The sequence below is a fragment of the Halichoeres trimaculatus genome, unplaced genomic scaffold (assembly GCF_033239565.1).
Source record: "Halichoeres trimaculatus isolate MK-OKI-2021-1 unplaced genomic scaffold, fHalTri1.1 fHalTri1_scaffold_18, whole genome shotgun sequence".
Taxonomy (NCBI): domain Eukaryota; kingdom Metazoa; phylum Chordata; class Actinopteri; order Labriformes; family Labridae; genus Halichoeres; species Halichoeres trimaculatus.
The window spans coordinates 18,531,440-18,552,137 of record NW_027437196.1 but is presented as its reverse complement, the minus strand read 5'-3'; the positions used below and the strand labels follow the sequence as shown (position 1 = coordinate 18,552,137).

Genomic DNA, 20,698 nt, shown 5'->3' with positions numbered 1-20,698 from the left:
GGCATGTTCTGTTTGGCTCAGCGGTGTGAAGCGTAGACTCTGAAGGGTTTTATAATTACTAAGCCATCACTCTCTTGCAGTTTACCAAGTGATTTATAATCTGGTACACAACACAGAAAAACCTTTAAAATGGTAATATGTAAATTGATGGAAATATGTACAAAATAAAATGGAGACCACCCACTCATAAACACATGTAAAGTCATACATTGGAATTTTCTCCTCCCCTGTTGTGAGGAGAAATGGTTTGTTTCTCTTTATGCTTTTCTCTTTGAACAATAGAGCTAAGCCTGTTTTTTATTTGTCAAGGTGGATTATCACAGCTGTGAGTCTTTCTGTTGATGCTACTGTTAAATCAGTTGTGATCCTTTCACATACCTGTTTGCAAAAAGTTCCTGTGAGTTTGAACCCAGTTTGAGGTGCCGTAGCTTTGAGCGAAGATCTCCATCAGTCAAAGGTTGTAATCTCCCAGAGACAGCCTTTTCCTAGCTAAGTGTTTAAAAAAGCCCTCACGCATGTGAGTGTGTACACGTGTGGAGGGTTTATAGGTGTGACCCATCTTCAGCTTGTCGTCCTCTTCATATGTAAGCCGTGGAGTTATCACACTGGGCTGCAGATTAGCACTGGCTTTGCATATGTGGTGACTCACAAACACACTTGTTAAGTCTCCCATGCCACCATCCCAGGTATGTGTCACCCGCATCTCCCACTGCCAGCTACACCGCCACCATCTCCGATTCCTGCAATCCCAGCTGTCACCACAGCTAACTGTTACCACGGCAATGCTGTCGCCATGGGTTACCAATAGCCGTGACCGCCGCGTACAGCGGGAGACAAAGACAAATCAATCTGCGCTTCTAATCTTCTTTACATGGAATGGAGGAATACGCACAGAACCTGGCAAGCCTTGTAGGTAGCTCAGAGGCAATACAAAGTAATAGCACTATGGCTTTTATGGAATAACAGATGAAGTGTGACACAAGCATAAAGAGCAGAGGAGAGGAGATCAGTATGGAAGGGAGGAGGAAGGGGGCAGGGGGAGGAGCAAAGGTGAGGACTGGGGTTATAGGAGGGACAGTAAATCAGGTTGTGGAAATTGTGTGGTCAATGGAGCAAGGTTAGTTTGCCATTCATTGCACCCTTTAATCCATTTTAATTGAATAGATAAGCAAAGTCATTTTGCTCGATAAACTCCTGCTGTGTCATCAAACACCTCCACCCTCTCCCTGCCCTCCTTCACTTTTTTATGTTTTCCTTTTCTGCTCTTTTCACTCTCTTTCTCTCTGTAGTTCGCCCACAGTTATCATTTTCTGTTACTTTACTTTGAAGATTTCAAACAAAATAAGCACTTGTAGACAGTTTTTATCTGGCTTTGTGATATTTCTCTTTTTGTTTGTTTGTTTTTTTTTCGTGCCAGATGTGCTGAGTTTTCTGCAGGAGAGAAAACAATCACCAGAGAAACTGAAAAGTCGGGGCAGGATTTTTATTTTCTGTACAACAGTTTGTTATTGAGCTTACAGGATAAAACGGGGGGTTTAAAGAAGACATACTGTTCAGTCAACTGAAAACTTTTCTAACTTTTCTGGTTGAGTAACCTTTGCCTATATGGGTACCAAAGATATGATTTGTAACCAGAAGCCTTTCCTCCTCTGATTCTCACGCACACTAGTTGCTTCATTCAGAGTCCAACTAGTCTCCTGGTGATCAGAGCAGCCTTGTTCTGGTGATTAGTCCCACTTCCCTGGTGATTGGACTAAACACTGGTTGCTTTGAGCTCCTTTGCCCCCTGAGGGCAGATGAAGATCCCTGCAGTGGATAAGCAAGGTAGTAGGGATAATTAGAGCAAGCATGTGGAGAAGACATAGAGGTGCAGCATGGGGGAAGACATAAAGTGTAACACCAGAGTGCCCTAACCTAACACCTACTGAGCTAACAGTCCTGAATTCCTGCTTCTTAGAGAATCAGGATTTAACCAGATCTTATATGGATTGGTATCTTTTTTTTCCCACTTTTTATGTGGGAAAAATAGATGTATTTGTGGGTGTGGGTGTGGGTGTGGGTGTGAGTGTGAGTGTGCTGCATGTGTTTGTGTGTGTACCTTGTGCATTTCCTGGCTTTTATGTCTGCATAGGAGCTGGTCTAAGGTTAATATCTGTCATAGCAGAGAATGGTCAAACAAGTACTGTATGCATAATTGCCGCACAGGAACAACCATTGGGACTGGAAAACTTGCAGCATATAGAGAATCATACTATCATGCATCAAAGCAGCTTCTGATCCTATAAGGCCACAGTTGTTTTGACAGTACAGTGAGCATAGGAGTGTAATCTAGAATCTGAGTCCTAAGTGTTGTAAAATGTTTCACTTTCTACACACTGAACCTTTGTGTACCAATCTAAAGAAAATTATTTCATATAATTGCTCATGTTTTTTTATCTACTGTGCAGCTTTTTATAGCTAATGTTTCACCATCTTGATTTTGAGCCAATACTGGGTATATTCAAACATTTAAAAACTGCATCAAAGGAAGAGACTCAGAAGTCTTACTTTCATGCATTATTTTTGTTGTCAATATATATATTCACCAAGCCCTTACAGCATGTAATTCCATCAAAAAGCTATTTTCTAGGCTAGAAATCTCATAATTGTTTAATTAAACTGATTGGCCAAAGCTGTCTGTTTTAAGAAATGGTTGTGCTACCCACTTCCTTTTCCTTCAAGGCAGTAGAAGCACTGAGTGTCTTTAGTAATGAGTTAGTCTGGAGACACAAGGACAGGCAAACACACATAGAGAAGTAGATATAAAATGTGTTAAAATGAGGTTAAGTGGATTATCGTTAAAAAAAGAAGAAGCATGATATGATAAAAAAGCACAAAAAATGAGTTTACTAGAAGTTTACTAAATGAGTAAACTAGAGCTGCAGCTCTTTACTTTTATCATCTGACGAAATATTAGCTTGAGTAGGAGCAAGCTTTACCTGTGCCAACTTGTACAAGATTATACCCATCTGACAGATCATGTAGGTCACATTTGCACCTTTTCTGTATACAGGGACCAAACACCCTTGCTTCACAGATATTTTAACTGACCTTTGGCCAACAGCTTTTGAAATAAAACTGCTCATTTGAATCCAGACATATAAAACAATATACACATTCTGAAGTCTTTGTGTATCAGGTCATCAATTAAGTCAAAGACTTCTGGACTGTATTTATTTTGTTGTTTGAGTAATTGATTTGATAAGGTTTAGCCATTAATTGGTTGATATTATTTCTTCCATCCTCAGATCCGCAGACAGGGAGGCATCCAGCTGCTGGTTGACCTTTTGGACCACAGGATGAGTGAGGTTCATCGTAGCGCCTGTGGAGCACTGAGGAACCTGGTGTACGGCAAGGCCAATGATGAGAACAAAGTGGCCCTTAAGAACTGCGGTGGGATTCCTGCTCTGGTCCGCCTGCTGAGGAAGACTGGAGATGTGGAAATCAGAGAGCTGGTCACAGGTGCCGTATTACTGAGACTAAATTTCCACCTCACCACCCTTGCATTTATAACATGAAATAGCTGCAGTTATTTTCCGATACCACACTCCTAACATAGCCACAGGAGTGTTTTTAATGGTGCATGTGTATATGTGTGTGTGTGTGGGTGTATTTATATGATATGCAAATGTGGTCGTGAGCGATGGTATGGAATTTAATAAGCAGATGAGCAATGGTCAGCTTTACTGCTGTCTGGTACAAAATTGTGGACAGTTTGGATGAAAATCTGCAAAAGCTAATGATAACCATATGTTTGAATACTCATCTGCCTCTGAACTTTCAACATTTGGTCATTTCAAAGCAATAATTGGTTTTATTTGAAGTCTTATGAATTTATATGTGATATGATTGGACAATCAAAAGTTAGAAGCTTAGAAATGGAAATGCTTGCTAACGTGACTGGCAACCAAAAGTAGAAGAAAACTGCTTTGACAGCAACAGGGTGTTCACCCTGACTACCAGGTCTGGTGTCTCTTGAATGGATTCAATATGGGTGGCAGTTACTCAGTCTGTAGAGACTTGTCTTGAAAACCAGAGGGTCACCAGTTCAGGTCCCAGTAAAGATCAAAGGGAACTTGAAACTGGTTCCTGGAAAAGTGTTTGTTTATTTTATTAGCACTGCCAAATTGTCCTTACATAGAAGCCCATCTGATGTGGGCCTTAGTGCAATCCCATCACTCTGAAATGGAATAGAATAGAATAGAATAGAATAGAATAGAATAGAATAGAATAGAATAGAACTTTATTGTCATTGTAACAAGAACAATGAAATTGGAGTCACAGCAGCAAACAAGAAAACAAAAGTGAGAAAGTGTATAGAAAGTGCAAAAAAGGTCCCATAAAAAAATAGATGATGACAGCTTGTCCATCATTGGCCAGTCAGCCAGCCTCGACCTCCACAGGGTCCAGGACTGAGCTTCTACAGCAGTCTGTTCAATCTCTGTCTCCTGTATCCTGACTGCTCACAGCAGGTGAGGCTCTTCCAACATGGTGTTGGTGTCTGACGTCAGCTCTGTTAGCCTTGTATGTGAAACTGCATGATGCTACTCTGCCTTCTGGTATTCCCTCTGTTGCCGGGTTAGCACAGCTAGCTCGTCCATCTTATTGGAGATAGATCTTACGTTCCCAATAACGATGGATGGAAGGACAGGTCCATGTCGTCACTTCTTAGCTCACACCTGAGAACCAGCACTTGGTCTTCACCTCCGTCTCCTCACCTTATGGGAAGACATCAGGCCTTACACCTGTTAGCATTGACATGCTACATGCTGCAAACAGCTGAGTTCACATGTAAATAATGCAGCCATGGTTACAGACAAACACAGGAGAAAAAGTAGTAAAAATATTGCAGACGCCTCAAAAAGTTTGGTGTCCATGACCAGTAAATGAACTATACAAAGTAATGATCCACTTCAAAAACAAAGATTACGAAAAAGAGAGGAAAAAAATGCAAGAAACAGACAAAAAAAGGAGAGCTGCTGAAGCCATAGCCAACAGGGCGGCGCCTAGCAACATATAGCTCTGCTAGTGCAGATCCATAGGATCCTGTTTTGCATGTGTGGATTTCTGGCCTATAGTGTGTGCAGAATGTTCAGTAGCAGTGAGAAGAGGTTGAATTGACCCTTAGGAGTTAAATAAGTATGCCTTGACCATCTTCGTTTTCTTCTTCTAGATTAGCTAGTTCTCCAACTTGCTGCATTATTCAGCAACCAACAGTCAATCCATACTGCATCACTAAGTCATGGCCTAACCTCAACTTATGTCCCTGCTACTTTCTACTTGGCTCTGGACACAGTTTTGTTTGCATTCACTGCCATGCTTATAAGCTGAAACATCCAAGTGATGAAACCTCCCAGTCGGTATCCTCTAGTTGGTTATTGAAGGTATTCTGTCGGAGTCAGGCCAAATTCTGAGGGCTCGATAACCGGGTCAGAACATCTTCCAAACTGCTACCCTTGTGTGATACAGAGGAAGGAAAAGATGTCAACAGGTTCAAAAACAGCCTCTATGTCTTTGTGTGCCAGTCAACCTTGAAAGTGCCAGCAGTTGTTGCAGCTGAGTGATTTTACGTCATGAAGTATTTATACATTCAAATTAAATTGCAGAAATATTTTTCAGAAAGGGTGACTATTCACCAAGCAGAAACCAAGGCTGTTCATCTTGAGCTCTTTCACATGCCAATAATACTTTGTATTCAGTGCAAGTTCTCTTTAACAGCCTAATAGGACTCTAGGCACGACTTCTGGAAAGAATACAGAGGGTGAAGAAAGATAGCCAACTATTTTTTAACAAATCATTTTCTTTCAGAAGTGGTTTGTCACATTTCCTCTCAACATACTTTCTGGATGGTTTGCGTGTAATATGAAATAATTCAGCCCCTGTTCTGTGTGGGCACATTCTTACAATCACAAAAATAAATTTAACAAATTTCCAAGTCAGACCAAGATTGTTGTTTTACAATCAGCGGTCAAGCTTGGTTTAACCCAGAGGGCTAGAGCAGTAAAAATCTGCTTGTGCACTGGAGACACACTAACACAGCAGTCCACACACCCACACAGACAGACTTAGAAATGGACATGCAAAAGACCAACTCACACAATCGTATTCAGATATACAGTACATAATGTAGAGACACACAATTATCTGTGTAGGCAAAAGCTGTACAGATAAATTTTAACACCCACCTAAGCGCACAGATATTACATGAGCTGCTATAATTTGATCTCCACTTCTCCTGAAATATTTAGCAATATTCCTCCCACAAGAATTTAATAGTCTACTAGAGGCCCTTTGGTGCTGTAACAAACACTAACACATGCACTTCACACTGTATCTCACTGCCTGACACAGACACACATAACACCTCAAGCATATATGTAATCTAGAAGTGCAGCCATAGTTATTTTCCAGCCTGACATTGGTTCCACAGCCTCAGGACAGGTAATAATGATGAACCTCTGAGTGGCCATGTGTGTGTGAGAGAAAGAGTGTGTGGTTTCAGTCTATAAAAGTTAAATATGTCACACTCGTAAAATCAAGCTAGTAGTGATGAGTGTCTCATACAGGGACGGAAAGACAAACACTAATGGTAGACAGGCTAAAATTAGGGTTGGTATCAATTCGAGTGAATTAGGTAAACTGTGACCCATGATAACCCAAGGCCTGAATGCTAGCAGCATGATAACTGGTATGCTATAGGTGTGTGCAATTCTTTATTTGGATAGCTGCCTTTTTTTTCATCTGATGCCCTGAGACTCACAGAAAGAACAGAATAAGTCTTGACAGTCCTTGCAAAACAACATATTTTAGACTATAGGCTTAACAGCTAATGTAAGTGTTAAGCTACCAAAGGTAGACATGGACATAGACACTTATGTAGGTTGAGTATCACTTTGAAATGGTATTGTTGGTACTTACCAAGTTTAGAAAAGTGGTTCCCAAGCATTTCTTCTCCTTTGGTGGATGAGAACAGTTTCATGCTTGGGTTTGGGTTTGCTTTTATTTTGCTAGCTTGCTTTTTGAGGTGTTTTAATGTTTTTTTTTTTTTTTTACAGTGCTACAAAATAAAAATGGATAAAGCATGTCTAAACTCAGATTTAGTTCAAAGCTACAACGTACATGTGCTCTGAATCTACATTACTCTCCAACTTATCTGTTTAAATTAGGGCTGAACAATTAATCAATTTTAAACCGACTTCGCAATGTAATAGAATGCAATGTTCAAATGACAAAGGCTGAAATTAGAAAAAAAAGGTTTCATATGCACAGACCTGGAGGGAATATTGTAACTTGTACTTTTTCTCCCTTACAACCAGCAAAAGTCAAAATGCTGTTTTCTTTCTGGCAAAAAAAAAAAAACTCTGTGAGCTTCAAAGATCTACCCAGTAGATCGTAGAGCCATACCCCTTGATCACTTTATTCTGTATGGTCTGTTACTCTTACTGACAGTTGGAGTTCAGTAAAATTTTACAGTGCTCCTTTTTCTTTTTCAACTGAGAAATGCAAAAAAGACTTGTTCAAATGTTAACACTATCTTTTGTCGGGTAAGTCATATTATAAAATGGCTTAAAACTTGTGTTAAATGAACAATGCAGAAGATAAACGTCCCCACCAAAAAATGGTATGCCAAACCACAATCACTATATTGGTCTAAAATAATCACAATTACATTATTTTCAGCCCTAGTTTAAATATTGAACATATCGACCAATTCTCTAATTTGATTTTGAAGTTGTATCAACATTCTGTTTCCTGATCAAGCTGTTTCAAGTTAAGTTTGTTTGGTGACACAATAATAGGACTTTTGTTGTGAAGAGTTTGCCCAAGCTACATCATCAATGTCGCTTAGCAGAGTTGGCAGTAGTTGCAGTATTTCATTTTTTCTCCAGTAGTTGTTCATTTGGCCTCTGGTCACAAGCACAGTCAGTAGTCTTACTCATCTTGGACTGTTGTAACAACAAAGACAACTGAAATCCTTGTAATTTGAGGAGCACTGTATATGCTTCAGTATCAGGAGAGACAAATCTGTTAAAATCAAAATGTGTGATTAAACTGGTGATGCTGGTGAAATTCACAGTATCTCAGAACATAACACAGATGACTTTGGTGAACCAGCACATCACCCAACCCTACCTGACTGGTCTTGTTAGCAATGCAAAACTGGGTGTATTGTATTATTTTGCCATGCTACACCCCCTGTCATAACTCTGAACAGAGCTATAGTAAGGTTGTATGATTTTGATGTGCTTGATTGCTAACTTTAGCCGTTTCCTGTTGCCAATGAATTATCAGTTATGATTGTAGGCAATGGGAAAGATGTAGTTTATGCTACATTAAAAGCATTTATGCTTCCCATCCTTGGTGTGATATCGGTGAAGAAACGGCTGCCATATGAATATGGTTTGATGTCAGAATTCTTTCTTACTAGAATATTTCCATGACAAGAGAGATATTTTCTCACTTTTACTTGTAGATTGGGCACAGACAAAATAATACTTAAAGTATATTCACCCTAACTCACCCTTTCAAACAGAGACTCAATAGACCCAGAATCACACAAGGCCACCATAATCCATACATAACCCATTGGCGCATGCTGCATACTGAGATAGATTTGGCGGGGCCTCTTCATGTTCAATTTGACCTCTGACCACATCGTTTCTCAGCGGGATAAAGCTCACACATGCACTGGCACACTGGAACATCCATCCAAAGACCTTATCCCCAAAGGTCACCCTCTCCCTGGGGAGAATGGGACCCAGAGGATCACAACAATGACAGGCCGCAGGCAAGCAAGCACCTTTTTTCTTCTCTCTTTCCAGACCCTTGGCATACTGATAAAAGCCCACTGGAGAATGGTGAAAATATATTTATATATCTGTGCTTTGATTGGCTTTTTTGGTGTGCTGTGAGTGGCTAGTTCCCGTTGCTTTAAAGTTTGCCTTCAGGGCATCCTAGCTGGGAGCTCTTTCACCCAAGAGACTGCTGTTCTTCTGGGTGAAGTCAAATTATTGTACAATTTATTCACTTTCTCTGTCTCTTGCACGGACTTTTTTGCACACATTTCTACAACCTGTGACCTCAGGAGATTATAAAAACAAAGGGAAACAGTTAATCAGTAAGAGAGAAGAATATTGGGATCTTATAAAAATGGATCAATAGATGACGTTTGTGCTTGCACACCTGTGGTCTTTAAGCAGATAAACCAAAGAATTAAATCCATCACAAGTCTTGTTGATCTCTACTTGTGTAAATAATCATGTTGAACAACACAGACGCTCAAAGAAATTCCAACCCCCCTCTCCCGTCCCCCAACCCTTCATGTCTTTGCCCCTCTCTGCCTGGCTCTCACTACTGCTGGCTGAGTGGATCAGTGTCATGCATGACTCTACCCTGTTGTTTGTTTACTCCAGCACTTAGCATTTAACTCCACATTTCAAGTTTTTTCATGCCAATGGTACCACATTTTGAAGTGAATCTCATTTGCCTGGTGGAACAGCCTGCCGGAGCTGTAATTCGCCACTTGAAAGTGTTGCATAATTAGCTGGTGGTTCAATTAGGCATGTGTCTTAAGTGCTTTTTGTTACAATTAGAGAGAATGAGTAAAATGTGCAGGAATTATTTAGAACTGTTTTAGCCAATGATAGAGACTTAATTAAATGTCTCCAATCTGTAGGCGTGTGGGGTCCTGTTCATTCTTCAATGTGTGAGGTTGGACCACAGTCTCAAAACAAAATTAGTGACAAACTATAGCAGAATTAAACAAGACAGCCGGGCACAAGGGGAAGGAAAAATCTTTGGTCTGTAGAGCTTAAGTGTTTAACAAGGGGAGTTGATTTTCTATACCTTTTCCATTTTAATGATGTTAAGGTGAAGGAGTGGATGGATTTATCACCTGATTTGACTAAAAAAAAAGGGCTCAGTGGAGACAGCAACTAACATTCAATCAAGCCATCTCTTTTTGTTGCTAGATTAGCCAAAAGCTAGTTGGAGTAAGAGTTTACAGTTTGGTGACTGCCATTTTTGGCCTTTATGGCACCCCTTCAGGAAGCAATAAGTTTCTAACATATATGACCACTTAAAATATTCAGTATGTCAAGCTAAGATACAGGTTGAAACTGGGGTTAGCATATAAAGTTTGACTCCATGTACTATTGCTGATTTTTCGTGGAAGAAGTCCTCTTGTTTGGCCAGTGTGGCATACACCAGAGGCCTAATAAGCTATTTAAAAGAAAAATATATCCCCTGTGCTGTGGTGAGTCGCGCCAAGGCATTGAATCTATATCACTTTGCCAAATGTCATCCCTTTCAAAGCCTGACCTTCATTATTAATTGGTGGCTAAATGACTGGAAAGAGACTTGGTGACCACTTGAGGTCCATCTGGGGCAATAAGTGCATACTCATGCAAGATCAATAGACAGTCCTCAACTGCAGGACTCAAGAAAAGCGATTGTTTGAGAGTCATAACAAATCAACCTCCTCATTAATGCCTTTGTGTTGTCAGCTCTGTCAAAGCACTTCCCTATTCTCTTTGATTAAAGGATCTCTTTAGTTCTGTGTAAATGAAACAAAGAATAGTTTTTTAAATTATTCAACCCCAGTTATAGATTTTGTTTATACATAAAGTGAGGCTGCATGATGTTTTCTTTTTTAATCAAACCATAACAGTCCAATCTATGTAACGGATGCTTTTTGTTTTTTTTTGTTTTTTTTACATTTTAATGGTAAAATTCCAGTCTTTATAATGATAAAGACTTCATCAAACAATCAAATAAGGCATACTCTGTGGACTAACAACTGAAGGTGTTTATCTGATGCAAAGCTGTACATAAAGACATGGTAACTTGGAATACTACATGATTAGCCTGAAGAATCTTTGGTCTTCTACTGTGGTAATAAAAAGAAAAAATCTACCCTCTTATGCTACTGATATAATGAAATCACCATGGATCGCTGGGCTGTTGTGATCAACACTACAGAAGAAGCCCTTCTATTATTGCTAATGATAGCAACAGCTTTACATTTCTATATACATCGTCATTGCATTGACTGTGTTGAGGAAATTTCCGGAATCTTGATACTTGATGAAGAAGACTCGGGAGACTCAGATGGCTTAAGTTAAATAGTTTATATCGTGTGATCAAGGAGAAAATGACAGAAAGTGCACATGGGTGCCCAGTGTATTGCAGAGTCAATTCTAACAGACCAGTCAATGTGCTTAGTATTTATCATCCCTGAGACTGGGATTGCTATGTCTACCTATGAGCCAATGGGTTCAGCTTAGCTTGGGAACTCAATGTGTGAAGCAGTGTTCAAGGAGATAGAAACATGTGAATCAGATCCAACCCATACTAGAAACACACTGTCTCTGTGTACAGATAACTTTAAGACAAATACAGGTATTATTGTGACACATACAGAGGCAATTTAGAGAATTAATTAAGGAAAGGCATAAAGCAATATGAAAATTCTACCACAGACTCAACTGACATTTTTTAAGGACACTGAAAAGTGTTTTATGTTAAAGCTTGAGGACTTGTCCTTTCAGAATAATTGTTTTGCAATAGACCGAATAACTCAAACAAAGTCTGTGGTAGCAGAAAAGCAAAACTCAACCTTGTCTTGGCAAGCTAGGATAAGTTACATAGGCAGCGTTGAGGTGGGTTTGGAACCCCCTTGCTAACAGCTGCAGTTACACAGTCAGTCATTTAAGTTGTGCTACTAATTGTGCTAAAACTGAGAAATTATCTATTTAGCCAAAACTTTTTTAAATACTTTTGTATCAGGCTTTAAACATGTTATTTTTTTGTTTTTCCATCTGCACTTTTGAATTGGTATGTATATGGTTTCTAGTACATCTCGAGCCAGCCTCAAGTGGACACTTAAGGAACTGCAGTTTTTATCTCTTCATTGCCCTGATTTCTTACAACAGCAGGATGCCTCGTGCATTGCAAGCCTGTGCTCTCCTATGGAACAGGGAAACAGAAAATTCACAGGGATTGGACTATTTTTGTTATTTTTAAGCTTGTTGTGGCTGCCCTTGTTCTCTCTGCATGCAACAGCAGGCGGCACATCACCACCTACTGTGTCGGAATGTGCAGGCCTTAAAATAAGTAAAAGAAAGCAGCTTTTAGCTGTTTTTTTTTTATGGGACAAAGTTGTATTATTGGAATGATAAACACAATTGAATTATTCCCTTTATAGGACCAACAACAGATTGGGCCCAAAAGTGCTTCCTTAAATCCCATGTGTTGAATTGTTTATCATGTTGCGCAGCAGTAATGCAAAAAGAGCCAGCACAGGAAAGAGCGTACACAAGTGTTCAATGAAGTGACCAGTATGTTACTATATAAAACACATCACTAAGTAATACTGCACAATCTGTTTAAGTTTTTAATGTTGTTTCTGATACTTAAAGGCATATAATTACAACTGCTTTGTAAATCCTACATCCTCGTGCTCTGGCTACTGAGCAGCATTTGCTAATTTTGCTTTAATTCCAGTTGAAAATGTGACCTTCTTTCAGAAAAGCTTGAGGACAGAGCTCCATCAAAGTTAATATGTGGCTTTCTGTGTGAAAGCTGGATGCCTGCACAGGTATGACTCCTTTTTCTGCTGCTGCTAAGATGCCAGAAAATTGCTAGTGTCCTGTGGAAATTTCTGTGCTGGATTTTCACAGTAGGAGGCCTGTGTGAGAATGAAACCCTTAGTGCAGGCAGTTACAGTCTCCCCACAATACAGCCGTTTACCTGCCGCTGATAAATGTTTTCCCTCTTACCCACTGCAGGCTCAGAAGTTGTGTGACTCCAGGGGTAATGCAGCAATTGTTAACCTGCTGCCAAATATAATGTTATCCTAAAGGGTATTACTTTTTCTGATGTTTCGCTGGCAGATTTTTGTAGACACATTAGATATGTAATTTGTCGTCCATGGCTTTACTCATCACCAGGTTCTGACCCCGTGGCTAACTAATTCACATCGAGTCACCCAGATGAAGACTGTTTAATAAAACATTGCCACTTGAGGCCTAACAGGCCTCACTCTCCCCTTACAAGTCATACTCTCATTTATTCATGAATTCATGCAATCATCTCCCCTTTTCCCCAAACCACCCAGCTCCTGGAAAAACTGCCCATCAAGCATCTGGGGGGGAATGAAACAGAGGAAGGAGAAAGAGATAGAGGCAGTGAGGAGAGGGGAGCACACACAAAGGCTCCAGAATGATGTCATTGTCTCGTGGTCACCTGATGTTATACCCATAAGGACACTGTGCTTAGCCAACCATTACAGATCTATGTTTCTAGAGCAGGCAGGTGTGTGTATGTGTGTAGATGTGTGTGTCTTAGCCTTGAATTTGGCTCCTGTTAGATGGTGGCAGACACAATGTCCTTGCCCTAGAAAACACTGAGAAGTGTATTCCTTTGTGTTTCCTCCTCCTCCTGCTCAATCCTTGTCTCTCTTACCGTCTGCAAAATTAACTCCATAATTTCTGCCTCCCACGTCTTTAGTGTGTGTGTGTGTGTGTGTGTGTGTGTGTGTGTGTGTGTGTGTGTGTGTGTGTGTGTGTGTGTGTGTGTGTGTGTGTTTGTGTGTTTGTGTGTGTGTGTGTTTGTGTGTGTGTGTGTGTGTGTTTGTGTGTGTGCGTGTGTGTGTGTGTGTGTGTGTGTGTGTGTGTGTGTGTGTGTGTGTGTGTGTGTGTGTGTATTGCTTATGAACACCAAAGAGAAGCAGCTAAGTGCCTTTTTCTGTAAGCGAACAGCCACGTTCTTGTCAGCTCATCAGAGAAAACTCTGTTTTAACGTGATTGCAATCACACTCAACACTTAACGCAAGTGAAACAGGCTCAACACAGAAGGAAAGACAGAAACAAAGAAAGAGATGTTTGAAAGCACTAAGGTGAAAGTACTGAGATGTATAAGTTAAGTGTCTGTATCTTCAGCCTTTATGAGGGTGCCACTGAGAGGACCTCTGTATTTGGAGATATTTGAGCTTTGCCTTGGTGTGAAAAGAGCTCATGAGAGGAGGAAGATTGAAAATACAGAGAGGGGCTCAAAATGTGAATGAAGAGACTGATTTATTTATTTATTTATTTCTGTCTCTCTTTCTTCCTTCCTTCCTTTCTTTCTTTCTTTCGACTTTATTCATATACACAATTTTTTTATCTTTACATTTTCTTTCACATGAACTTAGAGCTTTCCTTTCTCTTTGACTCTCATTAATTCATCCCCTCTACAATCCCCTGCCTACAGTTTCATTTGAAAACAACTTTAATTAGGAGAAAGTCTTTCTGATCCTTAACACTGCTATGTTGTTTTTCTTTAGTTTGTCAATAGCTGTCATTTCCCATCTTGTTTTCTTACCTATTTGTTCTTCCTTCTGTTACATCTTCAGATCTTTGATGTATGCCTCTGTCTGTCATTGTTTTCTCCTTGCATGTCTGTTACATGGCCTGATTTTCCTTCCATCCCTCTCTGTCATATGTAGATTGTTATTATGACTGACACTTGTGGGGTATACTGTAAAGCAGCTCTGGTGTTGCTGCTGGCGATGCAAAGCTGGCTGCTTGTCAACACTCAGTGCCTCCATTGCAGTGTGTGTACAGTGTCTCAGTGAAGTGAGGCGCCTTGAATGTGCAGTATCAGTGACACATCATGTCCTTGCCCTTTTATCCATCTCCATCTCTTTAGTTGAATGTTTTTTCGTTATGACCCATTTTCAAAAAGATTGGGGCACCATGTAAAATCTAAATTAAAAAAAAGCTTAATGTGATGGCGGGAAAAAAGAAAGTAATTTGATTATAAATAGCGTCAAGAAAACATGTACAATATTCAAATCAAGAAATCTGATTGCTTTTGAAAAAAAAACAAGATCTTGAATTTAATGCTGTCAAATTAATGTGTACTAAAAACACTTCAGTGTAACTTGCTAAAAGAAAGATGGGGAGGAGTCACCTCTTTGTGAAACACTACACTGAGAAGACAGTGCAAAATGTAATTCTTTTTTTAAGAAAAGAAATGTGTCCATATCAATATTCTTATATATCAATATCAATTCAAAATTTTCAAAGAATCATGGCATTTCACAACTTCGAAAAGAATCTGAAGAAATCTTTGAACACAAGGGTAAAATCCTTCCCCTTAGCTCAGGGGTGGCCGACCTGCGGCTCGTGAGCCACATGTGGCTCTTTGCCTTTGGATGTGCGACTCTTTGATCCATTCACAGAAAAATATACGTATATTGTAAATGTATTGTTTTGAATAGTGGTGTCCCGATCAATCTAAAATATTGATATATTGATGCCAACATGGCAGTATCAGTATCGGTCAATACTTGGGTGATGAGATTGATACTTAAGTTTCAGTTTCTTTTCTCATCATGTGCTCCTCTCAATCGCTCATATGCCAATAGCTATCTATCAATCTAACCAGATAGATAGATAGATAGATAGATAGATAGATAGATAGATAGATAGATAGATAGATAGATAGATAGATAGATAGATAGATAGATAGATAGATAGATAGATAGATAGATAGAACTTTGCCTCTTCTGAGTAAAAACAGAAATGTTTCTTTGACATGGCTCCAAGTTTAAATACACTTACAAACACAATAAATCCTGCTTTGAAAATTGTAAATGTATTGATTTTCATTTTATGTATTTTCATGTATTTTCATGTGTGAGAGGATGTGCATTTGTAAGACCACATGGTGATGTGGCTCTTTGTAGAACCACAGTAATTTTTGTGGCTTTTGGTCTTTGACTGGTGGGCCACTCCTACTGGAAAGCAGTGTGTTGAAACCAAACATGACTATAGTGGAAATCACTGCATAATCTCAAAATCACTCCAACTGTCTGTGAACACTGTTTGGAAAAGCATCCACAAATTTTCACAAATTTGACTTTACAGTGAGGAAACCATATATATACTACATCTTGGACTTAAGTTTACACAAATGGGATTGAAGTTGTAAATTGTCCTGTGCTCCAAGTACTTACTGATTTAGCAACAAGATGCTGAAACCAGATTCTACACAGGTTCCTTCCAGGTTTGGTAGTAAAAAGCCTGAACTTCCTGCAGTACTAACTTGTCTTTTGTCATTGAAATGTTTTAGTTCATTTTTGTAACATTAACTAAGACAAAGCAAACCCTGAACTGTTAAGAAGCTGAAATTCTAAATCAAGCAAGTGTGGGAAAGTATCCCACTTTCAAAATTACTGCGATTAATCTCTTCAGCTCCCACAGAGCTCACAGAGTGTTGCTTAAGTAAGAGGTGATGAAATCCAGTGGTAAACATCAGCCTTTCCAAAATGATTAAATAATAAAAAACAATAATGAAATAGGCTTCTGTCTTCTAACTGAAAATGGGCACACCAATAATCACATGTCAGTGTTCAGATTTGATTCATTTACTTTGTGACTGGCATTGCTCTCCTTTTTGGACTTGAGGAAGCAAACTTAACGTCAACACTGCTGTTGTTTCAGATTATATCCGTAATCAATAAGTCCTGCTCTTTTGCTTCATTAAGTTTTGCTTGAGACCTGAGCAAACCCTGGCTTGTGCACATGGTGTTGCTGAATGTAATACCTTTTAACTGGCTGACAGTTTTTATCAGCACGGCTCATTGTGGGCCACAAGAGTGTCTGACTGCTTCCCATATTTTACATCTATGGTGACTGTGTAAATGAATGACATCTGCCATCTGGGACCTGCAACATCTGCAGCCTGGCATCAGATATGTGAGATACTGTGACCTTCAACCTGGCAGCTTTGGACACATTAAAAATGTGTTGGGTGTCTCCTCTGTTATCTAAATTTGTTCCTGTCTCTTTCGACCATTGCTTAGCTCTTTCAGTACTCTTCCCCTACCCATACGTCTTCTATTTTTGTGACTGCCACCTCTTTCATCCTGTTTCACATATTTCACATCATCAATTGTTGATGTATTTGGTTGTATATCTCTTGCTCACTCGGTTGGATTGACCAGTGGATGCATCAGGGACTAATTAATGTATTTAAAACGCAAGAATGCAGATGAAGCCTGTTGGTGTTTGCAGGCGTGTGCGTGCCTGTGTGTGTGCGCTGTGTGTGCTGCCGACCAATAAGGCCAACGCTGTCACTAGTCTGTGAAGAGACATCTGGTATTCCATCTGACAAAAAGAATGTTTTTTGATGTGTGTAAAGTGCGTAAATGTAACTCCATGTGGGTTTAGTATTTGTGTCTTTGCAGGTGATCCTAAGTATCCTATGGACATAACTCTTATGTGTTTATGTGCCTGCCAATAGCAGCATCTAATTACTTAGTATTCCTGCATGTTGAGAGTGATTATATGTATATGTGTGAATTTTCCTCCTCACAGTGTGATAAGTTATGCTCTGGTTATGCAGTTGGCTTTCTTCCCACACCAACAAACCAATTCATTTCTCTAAGTATCAGATAGATAGAAGAGTTGGATTAAAAGATAAAAGAGAAGATGTCTCTCTCAAAAAGAGAGATCCAAATATAGATTTATCCTTGTCCTCCTTAAGTACCTTAATTTTTTAGGTCTCTGTGCAGTAGATAGTTCTGGTGTACGTTAGTGTAATACAGCACCAGGTTGGAAACGGGGGTTTATCTCTATATTTTTGTCATTCAAAGTCTAGTTTAAACTACTCTAGCCTCGCAAAATACAAACAAATGTGTTTCTCATGACACCTCTGAAAGGTTAGTGGATCCATTTCCACTAAGTATGTGATTGTGAATGATGGGTGAAAAGATAGAGAAAATGGAAAAGAGTGCAGTCTTTGCTGAGCTCAGTCTGAAAATCTAGAATTAGCAGAAGCATTAGGGGAATAAATAAATGAATAAATAGATACAGCATGAATTTAAAAAAATGGTGTGAATCATGTTGTGTTACTTAGGAAAACAAATTAAGAGGAACATCTATTTTTCTGTTTTGTTCAGCCAGTGAATATAACTGTGTTTAAAGGATGAACAAAACATTACAAATATTAAAAAAAATCTTTGTATTGTGTGAATTCTGCTTTTATTGAACATGCCCCACATATTAGGTTCAAATCATTATAACCTCCTGTGTGTAGCCAGTACATGTGTGTGGATGTTAACTCTCAAGGAGGACTGAAGGCTGAGGGTGCTGCTTGCTCTTCTAGCTTTTGCCACATCAGCAAACCAACATATTCCTCTCCAAACTCTGAGATCCTGTGGTCCGACACATGAAATAAGTAGTGACCAATTATGACTGTTTTCTGAGAGTTTTCCTGTTAGATTAAACTGTTCTTTGGAAGGTTTGTTTAAAACATTTTTTTTGCCTTTGGAACTTCTCCAGTGACATTATTTGTTTTACACCACAAAAAAACCGTTTTGCCAAAGCCCCAAGATTGGTTTTGCATTTTATCAACCTTATTTGGAAACCTTTATTTCACAACAAATAAAGTCTAGACAAATGAACACTCTTGAATGTGTGTAAATAACTGGGGCTTTTGTAGTTCATGGCTATTAGCAAACAGAGGTATAAAATTTCCCTTCAGCGTCTGTTTCCTCTAAAACATCTTCCTGTGTTTCTCTACCTTTGTGGGTGTGTGGGTGTGTGGGTGTGTGCGTGTGTGCGTGCGTGCAGGTGTGTTGTGGAATCTGTCCTCCTGTGATGCTCTGAAGATGCCAATCATCCAGGATGCCCTTGCCGTTCTGACAAACAGTGTCATCATACCCCACTCGAACTGGGACTCCTCCCCCACTCACCATGATGACCGCAAGCTTCACCTCCACACCTCCCAGGTGCTGCGCAACGCTACGGGCTGCCTCAGGTAAAAACAGCACACGCTTATAAGCTCTTTGAGTTCAGTCTGACAGAGGCATGTTCTTTCTTCTTCACTTTCAACAAACACACTTCTCTCCCACATCTGTTCCTGTATAATGAAACCAGCTGAATTAAAAACATCAATCACAAAGTTTTATTCAGTCTGAGAATGAATGCTGTCTGCTGCTGGATCTTCCCTGCTGTGCCACTCTAAACGCACATATCCCCAACTATAAACAATACTGTGTGCACAGTTTAGTTTCTATTTTCCTCTCATTCACTTCCTCTCTGTCTTTTCTCTCTGACTAACTTTTTGCTTGTAACCATAGCAACAACCCCTCCAGTTGTATAAGTCCTTTGTGTATCAAGACTTTTGTTTTGGTGCATTGTGGAGATGAAATGTGTGTCTGAGTATTTTGAAGCACAAGTTAGTGAAGGACAACTTGAGCAAGCTTGGAGTTTTATTTGACTTTCAAGAACTCAAAGTTTTGTCATCAAAGGTCAATTATAGCGCACTTTAGCTAAATTAATTATTTGGAAAAGGTTACATTTCTTTAACAGTCTGAAGGAGCCAAATACTGCATTGTAGAAATGGCTGATGAGTCCAAGTTATTAGATTGTACAGGAGCCCTTGCATAAGCTCTATGGAGCTCAGCAGCTATTGAACTGTTACACTTCAAAGTGTGCTTTCAAAGCGTTTAGAAATATTGTACTTATTATTGCATTTTAGTCATTATATCACATAGGGTGTGCCCATTCAGCTTAGCTGTTGAAGCACACACCCTGTACTTAATGGCTTTTGAACCAGTCTCAGCGGTCGCTGACTTAACTCAGGGGTTAGGGTCACCATAACCCTAACCCTAACTCGTCTCTCTGCACTGCCACATTGAGTCTCGCTGCTTTTCTACAACTTTGCATTTATCAGAGAAGCACAAAGCCTTAGCCTGATACCTTTTAAAAAGAAAACACTGCAGCAAATAGTCATTATCTGGGCATTATGCACTGCAAAATGCATAAATGGCATACTTCTTAAATGGCATTCTTGCCATGATTTGTAAAATGTACGTACATACAAAACAGAAAGACGGCAAGGCAAGGCAAATTTATTTATATAGCACATTTCAGCAAGGCAATTCAAAGTGCTTTGCATAGAAAACATATTAAAAGAAAACAATTAAAATTTGATTAAAAAGTAGATTAACAAATAATAGATAAAATGAAATAAATAGATTTTTTTTTTTTTTTTTTTTAAGTTAAAATAGATTTTAAAACAGATTTTAAAATAAAATTCACAGTGCAGAGTTGCAAAATTGTGTGATTAAGAAAAAAAAGTCATTAAAATGAATTGTAAAAATGCTCTAATAAAAGGCAGCTGTAAAAAGCTGTAGAAAAAGCTGTAAAAAGACAGTATTTCAGGTAGCTCTGATGGTTCTGTCAAACCAGTAAATGAACAGAGGATAAATTATCCTGTCCTGCTTTTGACGATATGGTGCTTACACAAATGTTACATAGCAGCAATGTCAAACCCAGGGTTGTGCTGTTATATTGGATTATAATAGTAGCTGTCAAAATCATCTAAGATTAGCCTGTTGCCTTGTAGCCATAGGCGACGAGTCCATGGGTGCTTCAGAGCCCGAGCACCCATGTTTAGTGCCCATCACTAATGTGTGTTTATCACGTCAATGCAGTGGTCATAACTTTTTTAACATGTGTCACTGTAAGCTTTGTTTATTGATCTGTCTCTTCAAAGCTCCACGATGAGCAGTAAGAGTTGAACTGATTGCTCAAAACCCATGCAAACAGTTGCAGGTGCCGATAACTGGCAGACTGGCATGTCATGATTTACACCATTAGCTTTC

General features: G+C 39.3%; 1 protein-coding gene across 3 annotated transcripts in view; it reads left to right on the top strand.

The window, feature by feature from the left end:
- ctnnd2a (catenin (cadherin-associated protein), delta 2a) overlaps nt 1-20,698 on the top strand; it is a 338,809-nt gene that overhangs the window by 233,255 nt on the left and 84,856 nt on the right. For all 3 annotated transcript variants that reach the window (XM_074693201.1, XM_074693199.1, XM_074693200.1), the window contains 2 exons: nt 3,288-3,501; nt 18,660-18,846. In XM_074693201.1, coding sequence (XP_074549302.1) covers nt 3,288-3,501; nt 18,660-18,846 — 401 coding nt within the window. The remainder of the gene's footprint in view (nt 1-3,287; nt 3,502-18,659; nt 18,847-20,698) is intronic.